This window comes from Cheilinus undulatus, linkage group 13 (genome assembly GCF_018320785.1).
Source record: "Cheilinus undulatus linkage group 13, ASM1832078v1, whole genome shotgun sequence".
NCBI lineage: Eukaryota > Metazoa > Chordata > Actinopteri > Labriformes > Labridae > Cheilinus > Cheilinus undulatus.
In genome coordinates, this window is record NC_054877.1 from 11,065,637 (window position 1) to 11,090,355 (window position 24,719).

The 24,719-nt window shown below is 41.0% G+C and overlaps 1 protein-coding gene and 1 pseudogene across 1 annotated transcript; both read left to right on the top strand.

Annotated features, from left to right (window-relative positions):
• The first annotated feature begins 5,564 nt into the window (after positions 1-5,564).
• On the top strand, positions 5,565-11,715 carry LOC121520658 (plasma membrane ascorbate-dependent reductase CYBRD1-like). Its single transcript, XM_041804216.1, has 4 exons — positions 5,565-5,751; positions 7,868-8,076; positions 10,732-10,886; positions 10,999-11,715. Exons 1-4 carry the CDS (start codon positions 5,565-5,567, stop codon positions 11,168-11,170), a joined length of 723 nt encoding a protein of 240 aa, XP_041660150.1. The 3' UTR covers positions 11,171-11,715.
• A 3,856-nt stretch (positions 11,716-15,571) lies between these two features.
• On the top strand, positions 15,572-17,237 carry LOC121519897 (annotated as a pseudogene).
• Positions 17,238-24,719: the final 7,482 nt, after the last annotated feature.

Sequence of the window (24,719 nt, forward strand, 5' to 3'; positions counted from 1 at the left end):
TGAAAATGAAAGAGTCCACATTAAAGCACTTCATGATGTTGGATGGTCTCTGAGACAAATAGGGAAAGAAATAAAGTGTTCTCACAGTGTGGTCAAGTATGCTTTGGAGTCAATTGCAGAGACTGGTACTTACAAAATGAGCCAAAGAAGAGGCAGGAAACCAAAGTTAACTGAAGCAGATGTCAGATACCTCAAGATTTTAAGTACTAGAGACAGAAGGAAGACCACTGCTGATCTTCAGGCAGAGATGAATGCTTCTAGATCAGAGTCTGAGAAAGTCTCCAGAATGACCATAAGCAGACGACTGACGGAACAAGGCTTAAAGGGAAGAACAGCTGCTAAGAAGCCATTATTGAGGCCTGCAAACATCCAGAAACGCCTCAGATTTGCCAGGGATCACAAACACTGGACTGTTGATGACTGGAAGAGGGTACTCTGGAAGGACCAGTCCAAGTTTGAACTCTTCGGTCAGCATCGTTGTGTTTATGTCTGCAGAAAAGCTGGAGAACGTTTTGATGCCAGATGCATTGCACCCACAGTGAAACACAGTGGAGATTCCATTATGGTATGGGGTTCCATTTGTGGATACAGCGTGGGCAAATTAGTGAAAATGGATGGTATCATGAACAAGAACATCTACCACAACATCTTAGTGCATCATGGAATCCCTTCTGGACTGAATCTGATTGGTTGTGGGTTTATATACCAACTAGACAATTTCCACAAGCAGAAATCGCAAGAGGGGCTCGGGGAGCCGTGCCAGTTTCATCGCAGGGTGATTTATGACAATAGACCTGACTTGTCAATACAAGGTCATGTCAAAGTCCAGGCTGAAGCAGCATGAAGCTGGACAATGACTAGGTGAAATGGTTGAGAAACACTGTACATGACAGGAGACTTCATTCATGTGTTGTAGGGTACGTTCACACCAGAGCTGTTTGGTCCACTTTAACCAAACTCTGGTCCATTTTCCCGGATAGTCCGGTTCGTTTCGAGTGGTGTGAATGCTCACATGAACTCTGGTACAGATCAAACAAGCGGACTCTGGTCCACCTGAAACAGTGGGTCTCGGTCCGCTTCCTTACGAACCCTGGTGCGGTTTGTTGGAGGTGTGAATGCAAAGCAGACCAACTTGTGAACCAAAGGCAGGCATAAACTGTAATCATATATGGATTTATATGTGATTTAATAAGCTCAAATACAAGTCGGTACCTTGCTTCGTATATGTACCATGGCAACACGTCGTAGTCCGTGCTGATTTATTCGTCTCTTGTAAAGGACGACATGCTGGACAGCTCACCACCTTGCCGGCTGCTCATAATGCCGAAATGCAAGAGCAGAAACCACAAGACAGTGTAAATTCTGTGTTTTTCCATTGTTTATGTGGAAGAAAAGACCGGCGGAAGGAGTTTCATCTTCTTCTATGCCTTCTTTTCTTCTTGGTCGCCGTTTTTTGGCGAGAGCGCCCCTAGCAGGCAGAGGTTGTAGGTGTTCAGACGGTTTGGTCCGCTTGACCAAAGAGAGCAGTATGAATGCAAACCAAACCAAAGGAAAGTGCAACAATGTTGCCATTTTTGTTCCAAAATGGCCCGAGTCCCCGGACTATCAGGTGGGAACACGACCTAAGTCATGTGTGGCCTGATTAGCTGATGCTGATCACCTGGCACCTGAGCTTCAGCTGTCTTCTTGATATACCTGGTGGTGATGGCCCTCCCTATGAGCTGAGGTAACATTATGACTACAAATGGATGTGGCGGTGATACAAAACAATGAAATCCATCTAATGAAACAGTGTGTCTGTCTCTCTTACTCATGTGGCCTGGTCATAGTTTAATAGCAGTTCCTGAAACATGAGGCTAAGAAGTTTGTGCAGATTCACACATGCATGTAACTTTAACACACACACACAAACACACACACATGCACGCTTTCGTGCAATGACACACACAAATGCACAATCTCTCCCATTCACTTCATATGGGATATATGTGTGGCTGTCTTTGGCGACTGATGTCGCCAAAGACTTTATGGGGGTCTGTATGTGGATGAGAAGCAACCCACAGTGTCCCACCATCCTGTTAAAGCATTGTTTAAATGGGCTGCTTTATTGGAACAGCTCCATGTGTGTGCGTGATCAGAGCTCATTGAGGGCTGTATGTGTGTTAATCAGCGATGACATCATCATCAGTGATCACAGTGAGCAGTTACACCTGTGAGAGAAGGCAGCAGTTTGGGGTGATTTTGCTTGTGAACACACTCTTTCTCCTCTCTGTGTGCAAACACCATACATGCTATCATCAAACAGATTTAGGTGTGAGCATCTGCAGGCTTGGAACTAGCACTGATGTTATTTTGGTGTTGATTGTGCGAAAAATGAGGCCAGGGGGTGGTTCTTGGTTCTTGGTTTGACAGTAGTGGGACAAGATTTCCTCTGTTTTGATATATATTTTATGTGTGTGGTGTTAGATTTGTGGCCGTAGTCAGTAGTTGTTCACAAAATTGTCCGTTGATGTGTCAGCTCTGCTAGCCTCAAGGGTGATGACATCACCCACTCTAGCGGGGCGATTTTTAAGCATTTTCAGTCAACGCACAGTTTTGAAGACTTTGCAATCGAAACCCGTAAACCCCATCATCATAACAAAGACATTCCTGAAGACAGGACAAAATACCTGCATTTTAAAGTTTGAATGATTCGTGTATGGGAAAGTATGGCGAAGCAGTAGGGGTGGTAAAAAAAAAAACTATTTTTGTGGTTTCTTTGTCCCTCTCCCCATTCATTTCAAACGGGACTTTTTTTGCAGTTTGTTGCAAATAACTTTGCGAAAAATTGGCAAATCTCTTAGAAAAGACATAGCACAACGATCGGGAAAAAACTACACATGTTTTGATGTATAATTTGCAGGGGTTTTCTCAAACCCCTAGGAGGAGTTGCGCGCCGAAATTTTGTCCGATGAAGAAATTTTGAAGATGAAGAATGAAAAATAAATGCACAGAAGAACAATAGTGGCTCGTGGCTCGTGCGTTGCCCCTAGCCCCTAACATGACAGTGACCCCAAGCATACTTCTAAGCTGCGCAGAGACTATTTGAGCAAGAAAAAAGGAATCTGGAGTACTGGAACTGATGGACTGGCCAAGTCAAAGACCGGATTTGAATGCTATTGAACAAATTTGGGATTTAGTGGATTCAAAGATTGATGGCACAAAAGTTTTATCTAAAGCAAGTCTGTGGGAACAGCTAGAAACTATTTGGAACTCAATAACAAAAGAGACTGTGGAAAAGTACATAAAAACAATGCCAGCAAGAATCCAAGCTGTTATCAAAGGCAAAGGAGGCCACACAAAATATGAAGTTTTTTGGTTATTATGTGTGAAAAAGGACTACATAGTTGTTTCAATTTGTTATTTGCCAAATAAATAACAATAACATTTTTAGTTTTAAACAAGTTTTTGAAAGATCTCTACTATGTACTACTACTATGTAATTTTAGGTAAATATGGAATATAACAAAACAGAATCAAACTATTAAAAAATATGTAGCCCTGCATCATCTCACATTTTAATTATCTTTGTGCAATCTGAAGATGAGGATTTTCCCCATTTGCTGCACTAAATTGAAATGCTGTCAGGATTTTTTTTTTTTTAAGAAAAGGGGAATAAATCAGTGTAGAGCAGAGTGCTGTGAAAAAGTATGTGCCCCTGTTTTGTTCCTAATCTTTTTGGTTATTTATCACACTTAAATGTGTCAGATCATCAAACCAATTTCAATATTTCACAAAGACAGCACAAATTAATAGAAAATTTAGTTTCTAAATGATGATTTTATCTATTAAGGGGAAAAAATCTTAAACTAATGCTATTGCTATGATGTCTGGCTTGCAGGTTTGTCATGTTGTCTGGACACTCGATTGGAATCTGACAGTTTTTTTTCCACTCACATTTGAATTCATATCCCTTTTAATGTTAACAGCATATTTTGCCTTAAATGCTTATTTCTTGATTGAAATTTGCTGCAATGACTAATAAGCTAGCAAGCGGTTGCTAACCTTAGCTTACTCATTAGCATGCTAACAGTACAAAATCAACTATGTCACCAATTTGAAGAGGGCTCTGGCTGCTATCGCTGACAGCTACTCTCAAACACCATCTCTGTGAGAACATAAGTGCGGAATTTACTGATACACAGTATTTCCAGTTTTAGGTTCGTTTTTAATTCAACTTTTTTTCATAAACAAAGTCTGGCTGTTACATTTATGAAATAACCACACTGCAAACATTATAGACTAAGAAACACTTTATAAATGAAACAGAAAAAAATGGTCAGTGTAATCTGGGATTAAATTATGTACAGACCTGTTTTATAAGTAGTTACATGAATGGCAGCATGCTTTAGCTTTGCTATCTTTAGCTAAAGCTAAGCTACAAAATGAACCCTATTAAATAGGCCGATGCAGCCAAGTTAGATTTAGCATTGTGGGCTTTAGCAAACATAAATAACATATCATTGTAGATAAAATAGCTGACATAGCTGGTTTGTGAGCTAAGCTTTAGCTACGTTAGCGATGTTAGCTTTATAGCTACATAAGGTTTGTTTTCTCTGATAGAATATTTTCATGGAGGACAGGCTTTGTTCCTGTAAAGAGGCTGTTTACTTGCCTATATTTAACAGTTTATAATTAGGTTTTGCAGGTCGGTCCTGACCTGTATAACTTTAGCAGGAGGTGGCTTTTTTTGCATTAAGTGTAGTAGCAGTTTTGTGGCAAAGTTTAAAAGCCACTTAGCCCATCACTTGATACAATGGCTGAAGCTAAGCAGATGGTGATGGATGAACCCAACACCGTGTCCTCACAACATGCTAGCGTAAGCATTGCCCGCTTACTGTCCACACTGGATCCGTTAAGAAAGTAACTCTCATACCTAGGAATTTCAGACTCCCCTTGTAAGCAGTATTACATACAGTATAGCATTTTTGTTTTGAGCATTCTGACAAACTCTGTTAAATGGAAAAAGTGGAAGAAAGTTGAGGAGAGATTCCTGTCCGACAGTCCTGATGCCTTGTCATGTCCCTTTTTCCTTGCTCCTTGTCCATGTGAGGGAAAAAGAGGACAGTGAGAATAAGACCATGGGACAAAAACAGTGCGGATACTGCGGCAGGAATCCAGGTGATTTTGTTGCTGATGCTTGCTCGTATCATGTGTAGTCAGGACAATTTGTGAGAAAATGGCTCAACAAGGCTAAGAAGGAAATAAACGTCCAGGGAAATATTTTAGAAACGTTTTGAAGGGCTTATTTCTTTGTTTGATTTACCTTATCTCACCTGCCACACCTAAAGCTTTTGGATGAGGACACTGAACCATAAAAAAAACAGTCTCCTTCCTGGAACTAATCAAATGAACCTCCTCTTAGAGGTCTAACAGTTCATTCTGAAACTGTACGCCTCTGCCTTGGGTCATGTGACCCTGATCTGTCCTGCCTTGCCTCCGTTTAAAAATCCATTCTGAGGTGAAAAGGTGGAAACTCCTGCTGCAGTTCAGTCATGCCCTTCTGATGCTTTAACACCTGCGTGATGGAGAATCAAAAACAATTAACGGTTGCTCTGTTGGCTGCCTTTGCTTTCGGCTTTGCGACGGTGCTTTTTGTGCTGAGGTGGGTTCTCCACTACAGAGAGGGTCTAGCCTGGGATGGAGGACAAGCCAATTTCAACTGGCATCCTGTGTTGCAGCTCTCTGGCTTCATTTTCTTGAATGGAATTGGTGAGAAGAGTTTGGTTTCTTCAGAAAAAAACTTTAGATAAATACTTGAAGATAGGCGTAAACTAAAACAAATATTGCTTTTAAGCTTCATGGGGTTAGTCTTCTGTTAGGTGCACAATAAATAACACAATTTACATGATCTTATTCATCAATCTACTCATATTAAAGAAAAGCTAAGTCCCCCTCTGACTCACTTGGAAAGATTACCATAAAATTTTAATTATTTAAATTGAGAACATCCCTACCTAATACGCCTACACCCACTCTTGAAAAAGGGTCTATGTATTAACTTTCTATTATTATGGCAGCATATTAGGGCCAACCTAGAGGAAATAATAGCCTACATAGAGATAATACAAGATAATATATTCTGAAAGTTGAAAATCCAGCCACTGTTGTCAGAAAAGTTTCTTTAAATTTCTTATTTTTGATAAATGTATAATGCAAAAACAATTACATTTTTTAGTCTCTGATGTCAGCATTTACGACTTTGAGTTTTTTTTCTTCTAAGTATAGAAATTAATAATCTCAAAAAATATATTTTTTTCCCATTAATTTTTTTTTCTCAAAAATTAGCATCCTCTTTTTCGTTAAGATTTTCTTATGTTTTTGGGTGGCCCTAATACAGGGGTCAACATTTAATCATAAACTGTCAGCCTCATTTTTTTTTTTACCAGCCATGAATTCTTGAAAAAAACCCAAAAAACTAAGCACTAAAGATAAATGATTTTGCAATTTTAAACAAGTCAAAATGAAAAGTTTAAAGGCTCAAAATCTGAGATAAAAAGTCAAAATAATGTTTTAAAGGGCAAATATATAAAATACAAAGTCCTAATCATGTTTTATAGAATGAAATATGAGATAAAATTCAAATCATGGGTTTTAAAGGTCAAAATATGAGTTGAAAGTTTAAATTGTGACTCTCAAAAAGGTCGACATATGAGATTGAAAGTCAAAATTATGAATTGAAAAGGTCAAAACATGAGATAAAAAGTCAGAATCATAAGTTTAAGTCGTAATTGTGGGATGCAAAATTGAAAATCTGAAATGAAAACATGAATTGATTTCATTTTCTACATTCTTGACTTTATATCTTATTACTTTTACATGCTACTCTTTCACATTTTTCTGACTGCAAGATATTGAAATTGTCAAGTTCACATTTTTATACAAGAGGATATCTACGGACCTCATACTGGTGGGCAAGTTATGATTTAAATATTATATGGTCTTGCAGGCCAGGTATAACTAAATCATGGGCCTGATTCGGGCCCCCGGGCCTTGAGTTTGACAAACCTGCCTTAATAAATAGTTGTACATTATGTTTGTAATAATGAGTTCAGAAAATAGATAACCTCTAGATGTTTGCTGGTTGGGAACCACTGATCTACGTTATTGTATAAAACAGTGTCTGAAAAGAAAATTGTTGGAAAAACTTAGAAAATTGATTGACTTTAATTAAAAAGATGTATGAATATAACTTGAGTTGAATAACTGGATTTGACTGCAAAAAATTCAGGCAATTTTCAAAGTAGGCCCATGAATCTTGTTATGACAAGTGATGAAAGTAATGATGATGATATAATCACAGATGTTGTTGCAATTTTGATTTTGCAATTATTCTGATTATGAACAGTGCTATTTAAGTTATGATTCACATTCAATCCAATCCACTTTATTTATATAGCACATTTTAAAAACATTCAAGTTTACATTCAGCCACTTCTTGGTTTTACTCTGTTTGCTTTTCCTTCTTTAAATTTGGTTTTCTGTATGTAAGATGTAAAGCACTTTCAATCAACTGTGTTGTTTGTAAAGTGCTTTTTAAATAAAGTAGATTTTGATTTTTTTATTTATGAGAATAAAACATATGGCTGGATGTTTCCATGCATACTAGACTCTCTTCAAGTCACACATTTCAACCCACTTTTGGGTCCAAAGATGCTTCCTACAAATTTACCTTTTTAACTTCAACATGTACATACAAATACCCAGAACAAAGATGAGCCTACTTTACAGAAAAAACCCAAACATTTAGTTGTGTGAAAATGTTTAAATCTGCATGATTGTTATGCTAAGTTTTTGTTGATTGATCCTGGATATCCTTCTCTTGCAGCCATCCTTTCCTACAGGCTCCCCTGGACTCAGCAGCTCAGCAGAGAATCTGTGAAGTACATCCACGCAGGCTTGAATCTGCTCGCCCTCACCTGTGCTGTGATTTCATTCAGAGCTGTTTTTCGTTCTCAAGGTGCCTCCAATTTCCCCGACTTGTTCAGCCTACACAGCTGGCTGGGCCTGACAGCTGTTGCCCTCTTCAGTCTGCAGGTAAATAGAATAACTTCATGATAATCAATAAACAACTGTTTTAAATGATCTGCAGAGGAAAGACAAGAATTGCTCCTGGTTTTGCTTCTTATTTTGTCTTGTAAAATATTAATGTCAAACCAAACATCCTTTGGATAGCACATTTCAGTGCAATGTGCTTCACAATCAGTCAGTTCATCTTCATAGAGCGCCGATTAATGATAAATGTCATCTCCTTTACAACAACAGTATAAGTCTACACCAAAGTATAATTTTTGGGGATTTTTCATCTTTTGTTCTAAATTTCACCTGAAGTTTCATTAGTTTTACTGTTGGTTTTGTTAGTTTACTTCTATTCTGCAAAAAGGCTTTGATTCAGTTTTTATTAGTTTTAGTTTTTCATGAATAAGGGACTTGTGTCAGGGTTGAGACCCAAAAGGGACAGTAAGTTAAAAAGCATACAATTTTTAAAAAGCATTTAAACAGGCTATACTCGTTATTTTTCATTCTATTAACAGATTTCATTCTATTAACAGACTGGACAAATGCAGCACTCCAAGCCTGAGTGGTTAGAGTAGGGATCTTTATTGTAGCAGATGGCTGGAGAATGCTTGGCTGATGTGGATTAAGGGTGCACTCACACTAGGCCATCCGTACTGTGCCTGGGCCCGTTTCAGCCTAAAATCCGGTACGTTTGGCCAATGTGAGTGCAATTGTTTTTCGTGCTTCGGCGCCGCACGCTTTGCGGCCCCGGCTTGGAAGGACGAGGTGGGCCTAGGCACGGCACGGATGAGAGTTGCCAGCAGGAGGGGGGGGCAAGAATCCTGGGGCACAAAGAAGGCAGTTTGGTTCAGGTAAAAAAAAGGCATGGAGCAAAAACTTGAAGCCAAAGTATTGCAAAACAGCAATTTGCAAAAAAAAACTAGTGTTAATTATGATTAACCACAGCATTTTTTAAATAATTTAAGTATATTTTCATGTTTTTATATTTATTAAAGGTTGTTATTGTCAAGTGTTTTATTTTTATTCTTTTAATTCTATGTACAGCACATTGAAAGTGCTGATGTGAGTCCTTATCGATACCACTATTAATACTTTCTATAGTTTGGTGGAAAGACAAAATAAGGGTAAGTATTTAAACTACAAGTTGTCTTAGCTGAGTAGTACTTGAGTTAAAAAGGCTATGATTCAGTCTGTCACATCTATTGTATATCCCTTAGATATAAACACATATTCATAACTATTTATTGAAGTTTCTCATCAAAAACTAAATTTTCACATTTTTATTTGACATTTAAACACATAACATAAAGAATATAGTTGTCTAATTTACTGAGGTTACCTGAACACATCATATTTTCCATCTTCAGCTCCTAAAGTTCGCTAATTAACTTCAATTTTGCCAGTTCCACCACAGATTTCTACAGTGGGTTAATATTGTTAACAAACAGGACTTGCTCAAGTTTAGGAGCACTTTCAGTATTGATCTGAGCAGCTGAAGAGGAAAACTGTCCTGAAGCAGCTGAAGCGAGTGGTATGACCATGGCTTGATCCCGTGATGTTGTTAGCATCTTTGCTAACATTAGCAAAGATGTGCTTTACCTGAAGGTGGAACTTGCAACTCGTGCTTCGGTGTAAACACAGTTCATCACTGCAGCATGTACCCACAATTTGGTTTTTATCTTAACTAACATTCTCCAGCTTTTTGAAAATAAAATTGCCATTAAGCATACCTGGGTCTTTCTCCTCACTCATCACTGCTGGCTGTGTCTGACCCTCTCACCTCTTCACCCTCAGGCACATAAACATCCGTGCTGGAGGACTACAGGAGCAGTTGTGGTCAAACTTAGTCATATGATTAAATTGCATTATTATTTTTTTTTAACATGTTAAGGTTTCAAGATTAATCCCAAGCATTTAGTGTTAATGTTAGCAGCCCTAAAAAACACAAAAAAGGCCTTAGGTGTGTACCACTGTGACTGATATATGAGCTGGTAATGAGTGGCTGTTGAATTACAGTGGAGCTTGATAAGCTGATGGGGAGCAGCTGAGCAGGTTTGAGCAGGTGAAAGAAATCAAAAAATAGGAGAGAAGAGAATATTGTTAACAATAGCTTTAACCCCTTCAAGGGATGTTAGAAGTCCTCAGCCTCTGGTTGTATTCTTGAAGTCACTGGCTGAAAAGTTAGGAACCCTGGTCTAGACTGTTTTCATTGCTCTACCATTTAGGAAAACACATTATTTCATCAGGGATGCACAATTGTATTACAACAGCCGAAGTATCTGCTTCTTTTTCCTCCACCTGTTCATAACACATGCACACCACGCTCCCTCTCTCTCACTCATCCACCACTGAACTCTTTCATTGTGTGCTCGTGGAGTAAAGCAGGCGGGCAGTGCCACTTTTAACAGCTTTTCTCCCTCATTATGTTGAAAACATACATTAAAAGAAAACAGGGATATAATGTCAAGCAAATATACTAACTGGTGTTCTCTCTTCATAAGACTTCTTAACTTAGGAAATAGGACCAACAAAGCTGGCAAGTATATGTTACTTGGTGAGGAAGATCTGCTCTTGTTGAAGTTTGCCTTAAACTATTACAAGAAAAACTCAAAAATCAGGCATAAAGCAGAAATTTGCAGACTAAATATTTTTGTTTTTCTCTTCATTGAACAGATGGTTCTTTCAGCCTGCATCTTTTTGTTGCCGATCACCCCAGACTCCTTGAAGGAAGCATTCATGCCCCTCCACACGTTCCTCGGACGTTTTCTCTTTGGTAGCGCCATCTCGGTGTCACTCATTGGCATTACAGAGAGACTCATTTTTGGCCTGTAAGCATCACTATAAAAATCTGCTTTAAATTAAACATGTTTTAAAAAGTGAGAGTGATACCTAACAGTTTTTGTAACCGGTGTTTGTTATCATTTTATCCTCCTTATTCAGGAAAGAGCCAAATTACATGGATTCTCCCCCTGAGGCGATTTTTGCCAATGTTATGGGAATGCTCCTGGTGGCCTATGGTGTTGCAGTCCTCTGGATTTCCATTCACAGATCATGGAAACGTCCTGGTGATCCAGTGTGGCGTACCAGTGGGCTTGAGGACAAGATAAAATGAGATAGATGAAACTGACGCTGAGTGGGTGTGAGAAGGGGTGGTGGCAAACTAGAGGATTAGGCCATCTGATAATAGATAAAGGATAGCCTATGGAGCAGATGTTTAGAATTAATGTGCTCATGCTCTAAACTGGTCAGATAATATATAGAAATCTGACTCGCTATAATTTGTTTGAACCTATATATTTCATGATTTCTGCATATGCACTTGTTTTCTTGCATTAAGTAGTAGTAGTAGTAGTAGTAGTAAAACACATACACAATCAATGCTTTTTTAAGATGTAAACATGGTGCTGGTAAAATCTTTAATAAAAACTGTTTTTATTTGGGTACAGGTGGCCTACTACTACTGGTTTAAGGTGCGCTTCATGTACGTGGTTGGCCCGGGTTCAAATCAGGCCTGTGGCACTCTCCCCAGCTCTCTCATCCCTAATTCCAATTCTGTCCACTGTCCTCTGTTATCAATAAAGGCGTTAAAAGCCCCAAAATAAATCTAAAAAAAAACTGTCTTTATTCTAGTCAATAATCGTCTAATTTTTAGGGGTGCATAATTAAAGGTCTGTTTAGAAGCTTACTGCAATAAACAATAAAAATCTGACACTCTGACCTCTTTATTTATGTGTAAATATTTCAGTTTCCTAATATTCTACCTGCAGTTGATGATATCAGTAAGACAATAAGCAGCATCCTTGCTGTCTTTAGCTCTGAGTTCACATTTTTTCTATAAATGAGGTACCAAACTCAATATTAATATGTCGTTCATGTAAAAGTGCACATAAATATCGTAAAGAAAAAAATTAAAAGCTTCAACACAAGGGGAAATTGCAAATACAGTGCCTATAAAAAGTATTCATATCATGGCCTGTAGACACATCGTTCCACCTCTCCTCATTCTTTAGCTTTGGCTTCCTGTTTCTGCTCTTTTCACTGTGTTTATTATCATAGTGCAAAAACCAAACGATCAGCACTCGTCATAAAGTTTTACACTTTTATTTAAAAAATTAAATGAGAGCAGCAAACAAAACGGACGCGTTTCAGCCCGCGGCTTTCATCAGCGTTTCTACAACACCCGTGGGTGTGTCACTTATAAACAATCAACACTAGGTGACAAATCAACACCAGAACAGTCTAATAGGATTTTATCATCATAGTGCATTAAAGATCAAATAAAACACCCATGATTGGACAAGTTTCACATGATATTGAGCAATTTCAACACGTGACCCGTGTGTGTGAGGCTCGCTGATGATGACACGTATCGCAATGATCATGAGAAAATAGGAGTGTGGAAGAGCATCGGTGGAAAATGACTAAGGAAAACTGTTAAAACGAAGGCATGAGAATCTTTGGTTTGAACACAAGATAGCACACCTCAATGAATGAGCTTTAGGCTACGTTCACACTGCAGTCAAAAGTGACCTGAATCTGATTTTTTTGCTCACATGTGACTCATATCTGATTTTTTTCTGACTGCGTGAACAGCATGTCACATGGAATCTGACCTTTTGAAATCAGAGATTGACTGCAGTGTGAACAGGCACCACTGGCAGACTTCCTCTGCTCACACTTCCACACATTCCTCTGTCTCGCACACCCAACGATAATAATACACGGATTAAAAGGAAATAAAAGTTATTTATAAGACTTGGCGCTGAAGAGCCACAGGTGACTGGAGAACCATGAGTTGGGTATCTCTGCTCTATACATTAAACAGAAAGTAACGTAATGGTGTGGTGTAGTCCTTCATCCATTTCGCCACTGTTTTAACTGTAATTATTGTTAGGGTTGCTCCAGCCCCCCAAAGAGGGCCAAACGGCATCCATGAACACAACGCTGTGTCCATATCTGCCAAACCGATGTTATGTCAGATCTTAACGCAAGCTGGTGTAGGGGAGATTGGGGACATGTTATTAAACATGTTTTAAGCAAACAAAATTCAAATTGTTTTAAAACTCTATATGACAACAAATAAATTGACTTTTCTCCTGTTTTCACAGGAACATTTATGTGGCTAGTTTGTCCCATAGCACAACAGATACAACAATAATTGCTTATTTTTGCTCAACAATTTATTTGGAGAATTATTTTGTTTTTTTATTAGGATTAGTTTCTCATTGTCTTATAATATGATTGCCTGTTCTGTTCATCATGAGCAATGAAATATATTAAATGTGTCTATTTTGAACTAAAAATCTTAAAAAATACTGCTGTGTGGTCTGTTTTGATATGACTAAATCAGCATGGGGGCGATTGCAACCGTCCCCATGGTATCAGTCATGACAAAACATCATGTGCTAGCTAGCCACGCTGACATTGACACATGCTAATGTCACTGAATAGTCAACAAAACAATGACAAAGAAACTAGGTAAGTTTGGATTAATTCATATGAAAAAAGCTACTTTCATACCCCCCAGACAGCTTTGTCTTGATACAAGCAGGACTAGATGCTCAATATGGCCTCTCTCTTCTTGGTGGGCAGAGGGTCTAACTGAGCATGTGCAGTATGAGTGTCATCACTCTAGCATGTTTCTGATTGGAGAAATAAGGCTTGTTGCAGCAGTGGTTGTAGCTTGTTGTAGCTGTCCCCAGTCTCCCCTAATTATGGAGCTATTATTGTTGCAAAAGTATTTACAAATGCATACAAAGATCTGTGCACAAATCTGCAAATGCGTAGGCAGATTTGAAAATACATGCACAAATACACAAATGCATGCACAAATACACAAATGAGTGCACAATACACAAATGTGTGTACAGATCTGTAAATGCATGCAAAAATTTGCAAGTTCGTACAGAGATCCACAAATGTGTGCGCTAATCTGCAAATATGTAGACCAAATTGTAATTGTGGACTTAGTTAATTTTGGCTCAGAAAACTCACTCTTTTTTACTTCAAGTTGTCAAAATCTTCACAAGCCATCAGTTACAACTGAAATCTGCCTCTCAATTGGCTGTCATACGTGATTTTTGCAACACTTACACCATGCACGATCCACAAATGTGTACTCAGGTCCATAAGCGTAAGAACTGGGTGTGTTTCCCTCAGCGCAGGCTCACAGGTCCCCCTCATCGCATAGGCATCACACAGAAGGCATCAGTTAAGCCTTATAAGGCTCTATATAACATCAACATGAAAGGAGAAATGCTCTTGTATTTTACTTTTACTATTCATGCTTCATTTATTTTCTGTTCTGCTTATCCTGCTGGGGGTCGCTGGAGCCACACTCTGGACCAGAGTTAATTTTGGCAGCTATTTTTAATTTTAGTTTTAGTTTTAGTCTTTAAATAAAATGCATTTTAGTTTTAGTCACATTTTTGTAATTTCTATCCTTTTTAGTCTAGTTTTAGTTGACGAAAACTCAAAACATTTTAGTCTAGTTTTCGTCTATAAAAAGTCCTCACATTTAAGTCTTTACTTTTAGTCCACCTAATGCCTTCAGTTTTGATTTGCGAACAATGCTTTTGTGGCCTGAAACAGCAAAGCAGGCAGCTGACTCTAAATAGCTGTTACATGAGAATTGCAACTCCAGTGCACTAGAAAATATCAGCCTCTACCTCTCTTTCTACCAAATCTTTTGCCAGCAAAGTTCAGTTGCCTCTACCAAAAATTGTGATGAACCAAAGTGCATCCATTGTGAGAAATCATCTTTTGATATCCTCCCCTGCGATATTCAGAAGAAAACTTCCATCTTAGCCTCCAAATTTAAGTCTGCCAGCAAAAACTTGAAGCCATCCTGCCTGGGATTCATGGCTCATAGATGCAGCTCATGCCTTCACTCCAACATATGCTATTCAAACAAAGCAACTGTTTCCAGCTACATCCTCCGGCACATATTTGGCAAATGCCTTTACTTTAGCTTTACAAAACAAAATGAGCTTCTGATCCAGACAAATCACCTAAAACTATCACAGCAGTCTCAGAAAAAAACTCAAGGTGGCTTTGGATAAAGAGAGGAGACCCTTGGCTTGTTGCTGCTGGGATGCAAGCTGAGATTTGATCCCCACAGGGGGGTTGAGATCCCCAAGTGGACAGACCTATGTTGTACAACCCACGCATATGATCAGACAACAAGTGAAGCACAATGTATCCGCATGGGCAAAAAATTCATCAAGTTCGGATGAAATGTCTGGAGAAGGTCAGCCAAACACAGCACACAGAATCATGTCCTGATGAGACGCAGGAGGATCACGGCCAGGACTCACCCCACAGCACCTGGTCCCTCCCAGCGCCTACTGACCCCGACCCAGGCAGAGCTATTGAGCAACAGATCAAATGGCCCCTAGCTATTAACAGGAGTCAGTGGCATAAGTTCAGGGAAGATGTCTGCATGACTCTGCAAAAGACAGCCGTGGTGATGCAGAGCAACGGCCGTGGGCACTGACTGCCATTATTGTCAGCTATGCAGCAGAGACATTTGGCCACCCCCTTCAGCTTTTCCAAGAAGCTGCTTGGTGACAAACTGAACTGCCACCTCGAGTGTTCACGGGAAGAAATCAACACCTTCTTGCACAACACCCTCAGAAATCCAGTCAGAGACCAGGACCTCGGCCCCAACCAGGCCCTGATAAACCCAGACCCTCCATCATCTGAGTTCAACCTGAGTGAGCCAAGCTGGAAAGAGATCCAAGAAGTCAGCAAAGCGGTTAGATCAGCCTCTGCCCCAAGACCAAGCGGAGTTCCACACAGCATGTATAAGCGCTGCCCAATACTACTCCACCACCTATGGAGGATCCTTAAGGTGTTTTGGAGGAAAGGAAGAGTTGCTGACCAGTGTCGCTGTGCTGTGGCCCTTGCTCCTGTACGACATTCCAGTGTGGTATGCTGAGGCCCTGGAGGAGAAGATAAGCAGCTTCTTGCGAAGGTGGATTGGTCCGCCTACAAGCCTGAACAGCACCGTGCTGTATGGCGCATCCAACGTCCTACAGCTTCTCTTCAGAGGCCTCACTGAAGATTTCATGGTGACATGAACAAGAGAGGCCATGCATTACAGTGACTCCCAGGACCCAAAAATAGCAGCAGCTGGTATTGAGGTCTGCACCGGCAGGAAGTGGAGTGCCACTAGAGAACTACAGGTGGAAGTATCACGCTTGTAGCAGACGTCCCTAGATGGAAACGTAGCAACAGGACGAGCAGGCCTGGGCTTTTTTCCGAGTTGCCACATCAGCAAAACTACAGGGAAGGAGAGGCAGCGTCTCCTTCTGGGAGAGGTTCGCTCAGGAGTGGAGGAAGCCTGGGCCAGCAGGGCAGTTGGACTGGGGCAACAAGGAGCCTGGACAAGGTGGGAGAGTGTGGTACAGCGTAAGATCTCCTGGTCAGATTTTTGGCGGTCTGACTTCCATCATGTCAGGTTCCTTGCCAAGCCCGTCCACTCTCCACACATGGGGCAAAGCTGAGTCACCTTCCTGCCCTCAGTGTGGTGGGAGAGGATCCCTGCAACACCTTCTCAGTAGTTGTCCAAAAGCTCTGGCTGATTGTCGCTATCGCTACTGGCACCATGACCAGGTGCTTAAGGCAGTTGCGGAAGTGCTCAGCACAGCCATCAAGGACAGCAAATTCAGCGAGAGTTCCATCAGCTTCCTCAAACCCGGTGAGAACCAGGTGAAAACATCTTTGCTCTCCACAACATCTGTGCTCTCCACAGCCCATGATTGGCAGCTAAGAGCGGACCTCAGCAGACAGCTGAAATTTCCCAAACATATCACCTACACAGCACTCCGTCCTGACCTGGTCATGTTCTCAGATTCCACCAAGAACATCATCATGTGTGAACTCACCGTGCCATAGGAGGAACACATGGAGGAGGCCCATGAGAGGAAAATGAGCAAAAACCAGGAGCTGGTGGACGAGTGCAGACATCATAGGCGGTGGGCACATTGCCTCGCTATTGAAGTGGGCTGCCAAGGCTTCCTGGGACAATCCCTCTGCAAAGCCCTGACAGCACTGGGTGTGACCCGAGGGGAGCCATACGCACCATCCCAGGGACCGCAGAAAAAGCCACAAGGTGGCTTTGGATGAAGAGGGGAGACTCTTTGCTTGTTGCTGCTGGGATGCAAGCTGGGACTTGATCCCCCAGCTGGGTCACCTGGGCGAGGGGGTATGATGTTTAAAAACCCGAAATGTATTTAAAACCAGCAATTTCCTCCACTGATGCCTTAAAGAGTCGAGGAACTTTCAGAGACAACAACTGCAGCAACTTATCTCTGAAATTAAAAATGAAATCAAAAACACCAAGAGCAACAAACTCTGGGTGCATGTTTGGCTTGAAACCGTGGCGCTTCAGTATTGCAAAAACAATTTCCTCCCTGGTTTCAAACTCAAATCTCTGCAAACAACATGCAGCAAACTACACCTGCATCATGCAACTAACACATACAATGACCATAGGAAGCCATTAGCTTTCAATAACTTGCAACTATCTTAGTTTGCAACGTCTGAATTTGGTTGAAACATAAGAACATTAGAGACAGCTCGTTCCCAGGTCTCCAGCTCAAGCCTCAACATGCTATAGCTACCACAGCCTCTGCCTGCAAAGATTTCTGAAAGCTGTGGCCTATGCTTGCAACTTTCTTCATCTGCCAAACAACACAGAGGCTACCTTCAACTGCAGAGCCATTCCCTACCACTGCTACCTCCTTCACACATCTGTGGGAAATGCCTTCAACTGCAACTTTATTGTAAAGTAAGCTGATGCTCTGAAAAATTCTCTATCTGCAGGATCTCCAAAGAGACGTCAATCACTAAAGTTGCCTTGCTGTACAAAGACAGCACCTTCAATGGCTCCTACAAAAGCATTTGCCAGAAAACTTAAGTAGCTCTTCCAAATTTGTTATCAGCAAGAGCCAAGCATTTACGACACCAAATTTTCCCTCCTCTGTATTGTGAACAACTGTCAACCTTCACCTTCTGTATGAATCCGTCAGCACAAAACTAATGCCTTTAACTCAAGCCTTCAGCATCAACCAACTATTTTCACCAGCACCCCATCCCTTGCTCTCCAACCTCTGCCTTGCAGCAGAAGTCACCACCTCCTCCTGCAGTCTCTGAAAAATCAATACCCTCAATGTTTGTTTCTGCAGGGTCGTCCTTCTCTAACATGAACAATCTGCTCAAGAAGCTGCAGCCAATGCCTTCATATCCTCCATCTACCAGAAGTCAACACTCCACTGCTCTCTGCCTCCACCTGCTGTTTGCTTTATGAACTGCTACGTAAGTTTTGTCCCTAACCATGGATCTATGAGACTGAAAGATGACCGTCACCAGGGTCTAACCAAGGATGAATGAAGCCATCCTTCGACCTATCTTCGAGACCATAATAGCAACAAAGTCATGTGACTGACCTTAAAAGGCTGGCCCGAGAGCATATAGTGCATTTGGAGCAGACGCCTCTTCCTCCTGCTTGGAACATCTCAGCCAGTTCCAAGTGACAAGAGATAGTGACTGTCATCGTTCGGCCTCATAGATCCATAGTTATGGACATAAATTACAACCTATTTTGACCTCACTCAGACCATCACCATGGTCTAACCATGGGTGAATCATGGCAACAGGGTCGTAAGGAACTTAAGATTCCACCTCGTCATTATGTTCAGTGGCCGACATGAGAACAGTGGAGCCGATCATTGTCACATTGTCACATTGACTCTGTAAAATCTGGCAAAAGTGCATGGTGTGCTCCATGATACTGCTGCACATATGTCACAATAACCTGATTCATGGTCTGAGGACTCCCTACCTTGGGTAGGAAGAATGGATTTGGCCAGAGAGACACCCTGACATTCTCATGTTTCTACCTTAAACCTTCATCACTCACATAGAGTGCATTTAGCTCCCCCACGTCTTAGCAGAGCACATGGCTAAGAGAAAAGTCATCTTACATGATAGAAGTTTAAGAGTCATCTGCTCTTGTGGTTCATATCGAGCCCCAGCCAATGAACTCAACACCAGAGGGAGGTCCCATGATGGTGTTCTCAGACACCTACCAGGTCGTAAACGGCTGGCCCCCTTGAGGAACTGGGACACTAGAGGGTGCTTCCCTACAGAAAAAAAAAACCCTACCGACTCATGAAACACAGAGATGGCTGTGGTGTAAACCCTCAAGGTGTTGGCTGCCCTCCCCAACTCCAGGAGAGACTGGAGGAAGTGGAGCATAGAGGCCAGAGGGCAGGTGACAGGGTCCAGCCCTCTGATCTGGCACAAAGAAGAGAATGGCTTCCATTTCGGTTGGTAATTAGCTCATGTGAAAGATGCCCTGGCATTGTTTATGGTCTCCAAGACAGCCTCATTCAGATCCTGAGAGGCAGACTGAGGAGGGGCAAGGCCCACAGCTAAGATAGCTGCATTTGGATGTCAGATTTGTCTCACTGCCTGAGAGAGAAGATCTGCCCTGAGTGACAGAGGGCAGGGTTTGCCATGCACAAGGCAAAGAAGGGCCAGAAACCTTTGTTTCCTCAGCCAGGGGTACTATTAACAGAACTTTGGGTTACCTGACGTAATCCCTGGTTCTTTTTCAAACTTCATTCGGTGTTTCACTATAGGAATTGCTTAGGTGTGACCTGTTTAGAAACTCCAATGACACGTCTGTCTGTGACAGACAGGTCGGACTGTGCTTGGGGCACACCCCCTCATATTATCACAGTCAACCCGCCTCTGTCAAATCATTCTAGGCAGGTTTCTTACCATGCCTGTGCAAGGAGGGATGTGAAGGTGAAACACCTTACTCTGTTTTCAAAGAACCAGGGATTACGTCAAGTGGCCCAAAGTTCTTTTTTTTCTTCACTATGGGAGATATAGACAACTCCCGGATTGCATGAGCATCCTAAAGCCATAAAACATTACAGACTTAGCACCAGTTCTCAAAGTGACCCAGGTGCGACTGTCTCCAGCACTGATTGTGCCACAGATGGCCCTGAAACATCCAGTCTGTAAAATCTGACAAAGGTGTGAGGCAACACCCAGATCTCCGCATCATAGATGTCCTGCACTGAGACACCTCTAAACAGAGCCCAAGAGGTGGCCATGCTCCTAGTGGAATGGGCCCTCAGGCCTTGAGGGGGCTGCAGGCCCCTAACGTGGTAGGCCAGAGAGATGGCTTCCACAATCCAGTGGGATAGCCTCTGACGAGATAGTGGCTTGCCCTTATGAGGAGTAGCCCAACAGCTGATCATTTCTCTTCAACGCTGCTGTTTTATTCACATACATGTGCAAAGCCCGTACTGTTCCGCCTGTCAATCTCCCGCTCCATTCTTCCCTCACTCGTGAACAAGACCCTAAGATACTTGAACTCCACCACTTGGGGCAGGATCTCATTCCCAACCTGGAGAGGGCATTCCACCCTTTTCCTAATTTGATAATTTAACATTTATTTATTATTAGTTTGGGGAGAACTTGAGGATTCAATTTGATATCACTAATGTTATCGTAGAGTATGTAAGTATTGATCGGGGCTTTTGTTTTGATATATTTGTAGTTTGGAGAGGATGGGCGGGCACTGGGGAAGGTGAATGGTTTTTTACCAGGAAGGCATGGGTTAGGAGCACACCAGGAGAACGCCAAAGAGAAACCTTTTGATTTTGAGTGCGTTTGTTAATTGACAACAGCAAATCACTGCTACAATATATTTAAACTAAAGGAGTAAGCCAGACTCAAAATGTTTGAGGGCAGAAAATGATAACTAGGGCACCTGCTGTATGCAGTGGGGCACCAGCACACGACCTGCTTATCTGATGTTTATCTATCAACCGGGGCATTAGAGTAGGCACACAATTTTTCAAACATTAGGTCATGAAGGGGGAGGAATGCCCCTCTCTGAGTCCAGCAGTAAAATAAAGACAGCACCATTTACAAGTATATAGCACATAATCTAAATGCTATATTTTTCTTTAAAGGGGCTCTATGCAAGATTTAGAAAAATATCAGTGTAGCGACACCGCCGGCCATTAGGCGAACTACAGCAATACTGTGTTGCATGTCCACGACGGCACGCTCCTTGCTCATGAACGAGCCTCTGGTTTATCAGCTGATACACAAGCAGACCAAGGTGATTTACCGGCATCGTGTATACAGAGGAGGTAAGTGAAGTGACACTTAAAAGTTCCACCAACTAAAAATTAAAATGAATAAAGCATATTTGAACCTCTAGTGCGGACACGGCACAAAGGCTACTGAAAAAGGACGATATTTTTGCGACTATTTCTATGAATGAACAACTTAGCGACTTAGTGCAGCACTGACCAATTTAATTGTCTTTTTACGTGTATAATGTGTGATGTGTATTGAATTGGACGCGTTTTAGAGCAGAAGCAACAGGGCTAACGTTGCTTCGGTGCCTCAACCACGGATATCAGATAGCTGACATTATGTGTTTAAGATATTTTACAAAGTATCAAAACATAAACTCAGTAAGTTGAGTCCAGTGCCAGGAAGCAAGAAAAAGATGAAATATTATCCGGAAAACACCGAATGAGTAATGTGACGTTCTCGTTGTTTGGATAGCATCTTTGTAAGCAAGCTAACGTGATGTAGCGTATGGTTTATACAGCATAAAACACTACATTGTATTTCATGGTCCAGAGTGATGCTCAACCTTTTCCACAGAAAGATGGCCATCTCTGGATCGGTTTTTATCCCGAGCGCCGAGCGTAGCTCCCTCTATTTCTCAAATGATCCATCGATATTTATCCTCCATTTCCCCCTGTGTCGGTTACACTCTCTTAGCTTGACGGGCTTCAGCAGATAAAACTGTCTTAGTTTTTTATGTTTTCGAGGAGTTTGTGTGGGTGTTTGGGCCGAGCTAGCAGTCGTTTACTCGCGGAAGCAGCCTTCTCCATTCAACACGCCGTTGTCAGGTATAAACAGAGCAACAGGGTGCACGCATTACGTAGTACCCGACGTCACTTCCGTTGAGATTTCGCGGAAAATTCGGCCCGAGTTCTTCACAGAGAAACGACTCCACAGGCTTATACAGGCAAACAAGGAAGACATAAGGAGCCTCATTCTTCACATCGGGATAAAATGCGCACCATTATATACGCAAAAGTGGGAAGTTTTAAAGCAAAAATCTTACAGAGAGCCCCTTTAAAAATGTGAGACAACAAGAATATGTACGCCAAGAGTAAGAGCTTTGCATGTTTGCTGAGGTGGAAATTCAGTAAATTTTATAATTACTACTGTATGTTTTGAGGGAAGTATCATACTTCACTACATTTATAAAAAACATCAAGTGCAAAGTTTAAAAAAAACAAACATTAAAAGTCAAAACCAGGAGGGGTAAGCTTTCTCTCAACAACATGAAACAGGCCAGTAGTTCAGCTTTGATTACACATGACGGTACATGGCAAGAGAATGATTCCACAGTCTGACTAGGTAGAAACCTAGTGGTAGAAATGCTCTCAGTAAGATTCAACTCTTTCTATCAAACCCCTTTGTGAGTGTAGAAAAAAGAAAATCTAAAAGTTTTTCTGGAATTTTCACCTGTTTTTGGTGTAATCTTCACTACTTAAATATTTTAGTGGTTAACTTACCTGTTCTTAAAGAGTTTTTGAGAGTATTGTTTGCCTAGTTTGAACACAGTAACAAAAAAAGAAGGCATGCCCCTAAACATCATCCAAAAAAAAAAAAACCTTTTTAAATAAAACTGTAAAGACCAGCAGTCTTCTTCGGGTGATGTTTTGCACCTTCTTGATTCCTTTTTTTCACATATTTGTCACAGTTAAATGTTTCAGATCAGCAAGTAAATTTCAATGATAGAAAAAGATAACCACAGTAAATACAAAACGCTGTTTTTAAAATGATGATTTTGTTCATTAAGGGGGAGAGGGTCATACCAACCTGCCTGGCCCTGTGTGAAAAATGAATTTCCCCATCTTTAAATCATGGATTAGCTGTGATTAACAACATTTTTGGAAAGCTGAGTTTTACTCCACTGGCTACACCCAGGCCTGATTACTGCCAGAACATGCTGAATCAAGAGATCACTTAAGAAGAAGCTGACAAAGTCAAGGAGGCTAAAACATCTCAAAAATCAACACATCATGCTAAAGAAATTCAAGATCAGATGAGAAACAAAGTCACTGACATCTATCAACCAGCCATGGTGAGAGTCATTATCCACAAATAGGTAAAACTTGGTACGGTGGTGAACCTTCCTTTGAGTGGCAAGCCTATACCAAAATGACTCCAAGAGTGCAATGACGACTCATCAAGGGGGTCACAAAAGAACCCAGAATGGCATCTAGACCTGCAGGTCCAACTTCACCCAGTTAAGGTCAGTGTTCATGATTCAACAATAAGAAGGAGACCGGATAAAATGGCATCATGGGAGAGTTCCAAAACCAAAACCACTGCTGACAAAAAAGCTGATGCTGTTTCTGAACTGCCCAGCAAATCAGTCATGTTATGTGAATAAAAATATTTTTTTTCTGACATAGAGACATCTAGTTTTAACTGTTTCAACTGTATTTTCAAATTCCAGGTCATCGTCTTTCTCTGGGCCCCTCTAAAAACTCAACAGATAAATCTTTGATGTCATAACATTATAACGAAGAAAGACACTCACAGAAAAGAACAGGCCTGTCCACAGATTTGGCTAGACCCCTAATAAAGCCAGAGAACGGGCCCTCACCATTTGTGATGAACTGATAATACTAGCTCATGTGTGTCTAATCAATAGCTCTGGTGCTAGTGTCCTGGCTGATAAGTGCATCAAACTATTTAGTTTTGAAGTTGAAAGTCACTTTTCATAATTTTTGCACAATTTGAACCCATTTCTGCCTCTTTTTAGCTATTTTTTGCCACTTAACACATTTTTTGCCACACTTTAACCCCTTTTCACTACTTTGTCCCAACAATTTATGCCACTTTTGACAACTTTTGCCACTTTAAGCCCATTTCTGCCACTTTTTAATCCAATTTCTGCCACCTTTGCTGCCCATTTCATACTTTTTCAAGCCATTTTTGACACTTGTACACATTTTCCACAAATTTTGTCACCCATTTTTGCCCCATCTAAACCAATTCTTGCTACTTTCTGCCTCTTGTTGCCCGATAATTGCCACTAACCCTATTCACCCCTCCTGTTTACCAATTTGAACCTCTTTTCATGATTTCTTTTTCCATCTTTTTCCTACTTTTAACTGATTCCTGCCACTTTGTGGGGGGTTTTTCTGCCTCTGTTTACCCACGTTTGCCTCTTTAAACAGCTTATTCCACTGTAATCCAATTTTTTGACACCTTTTCTGCCCATTTCTTCATTTTCAAGCCATTTTTGACACTTTTACACATTTTCCACAACTTCTCTCAGCCATTTTAGCCCCTTTCAAATCAGTTCTTGTTACTTGCTGCCTATTGTTGCATCTGTCACTTTATTATTTCCACTATTAAACCCCTTTTGCCACTGTTTACTCCTCTTTTACAATATGAACCTCTTTTCACTATTTGTTTTGCAATTTTTACAACTTTAAACCCATTTCTGCCACTTTCTGTCTATTTTCCCAGCCCCGTTAAACAATGTTTGCCACTTATCACAAACTTTTGCCACTTTAATCCAATTT

Excerpts from the sequence above, each read along its gene's own strand:
- LOC121520658 (XM_041804216.1), top strand. The coding sequence starts at position 5,565 with ATGGAGAATCAAAAACAATTAACGGTTGCTCTGTTGGCTGCCTTTGCT. Across the intron at positions 5,752-7,867 it reads CATTTTCTTGAATGGAATTG|CCATCCTTTCCTACAGGCTC; the intron begins GTGAGAAGAGTT and ends CTTCTCTTGCAG. Across the intron at positions 8,077-10,731 it reads TTGCCCTCTTCAGTCTGCAG|ATGGTTCTTTCAGCCTGCAT; the intron begins GTAAATAGAATA and ends TTCATTGAACAG.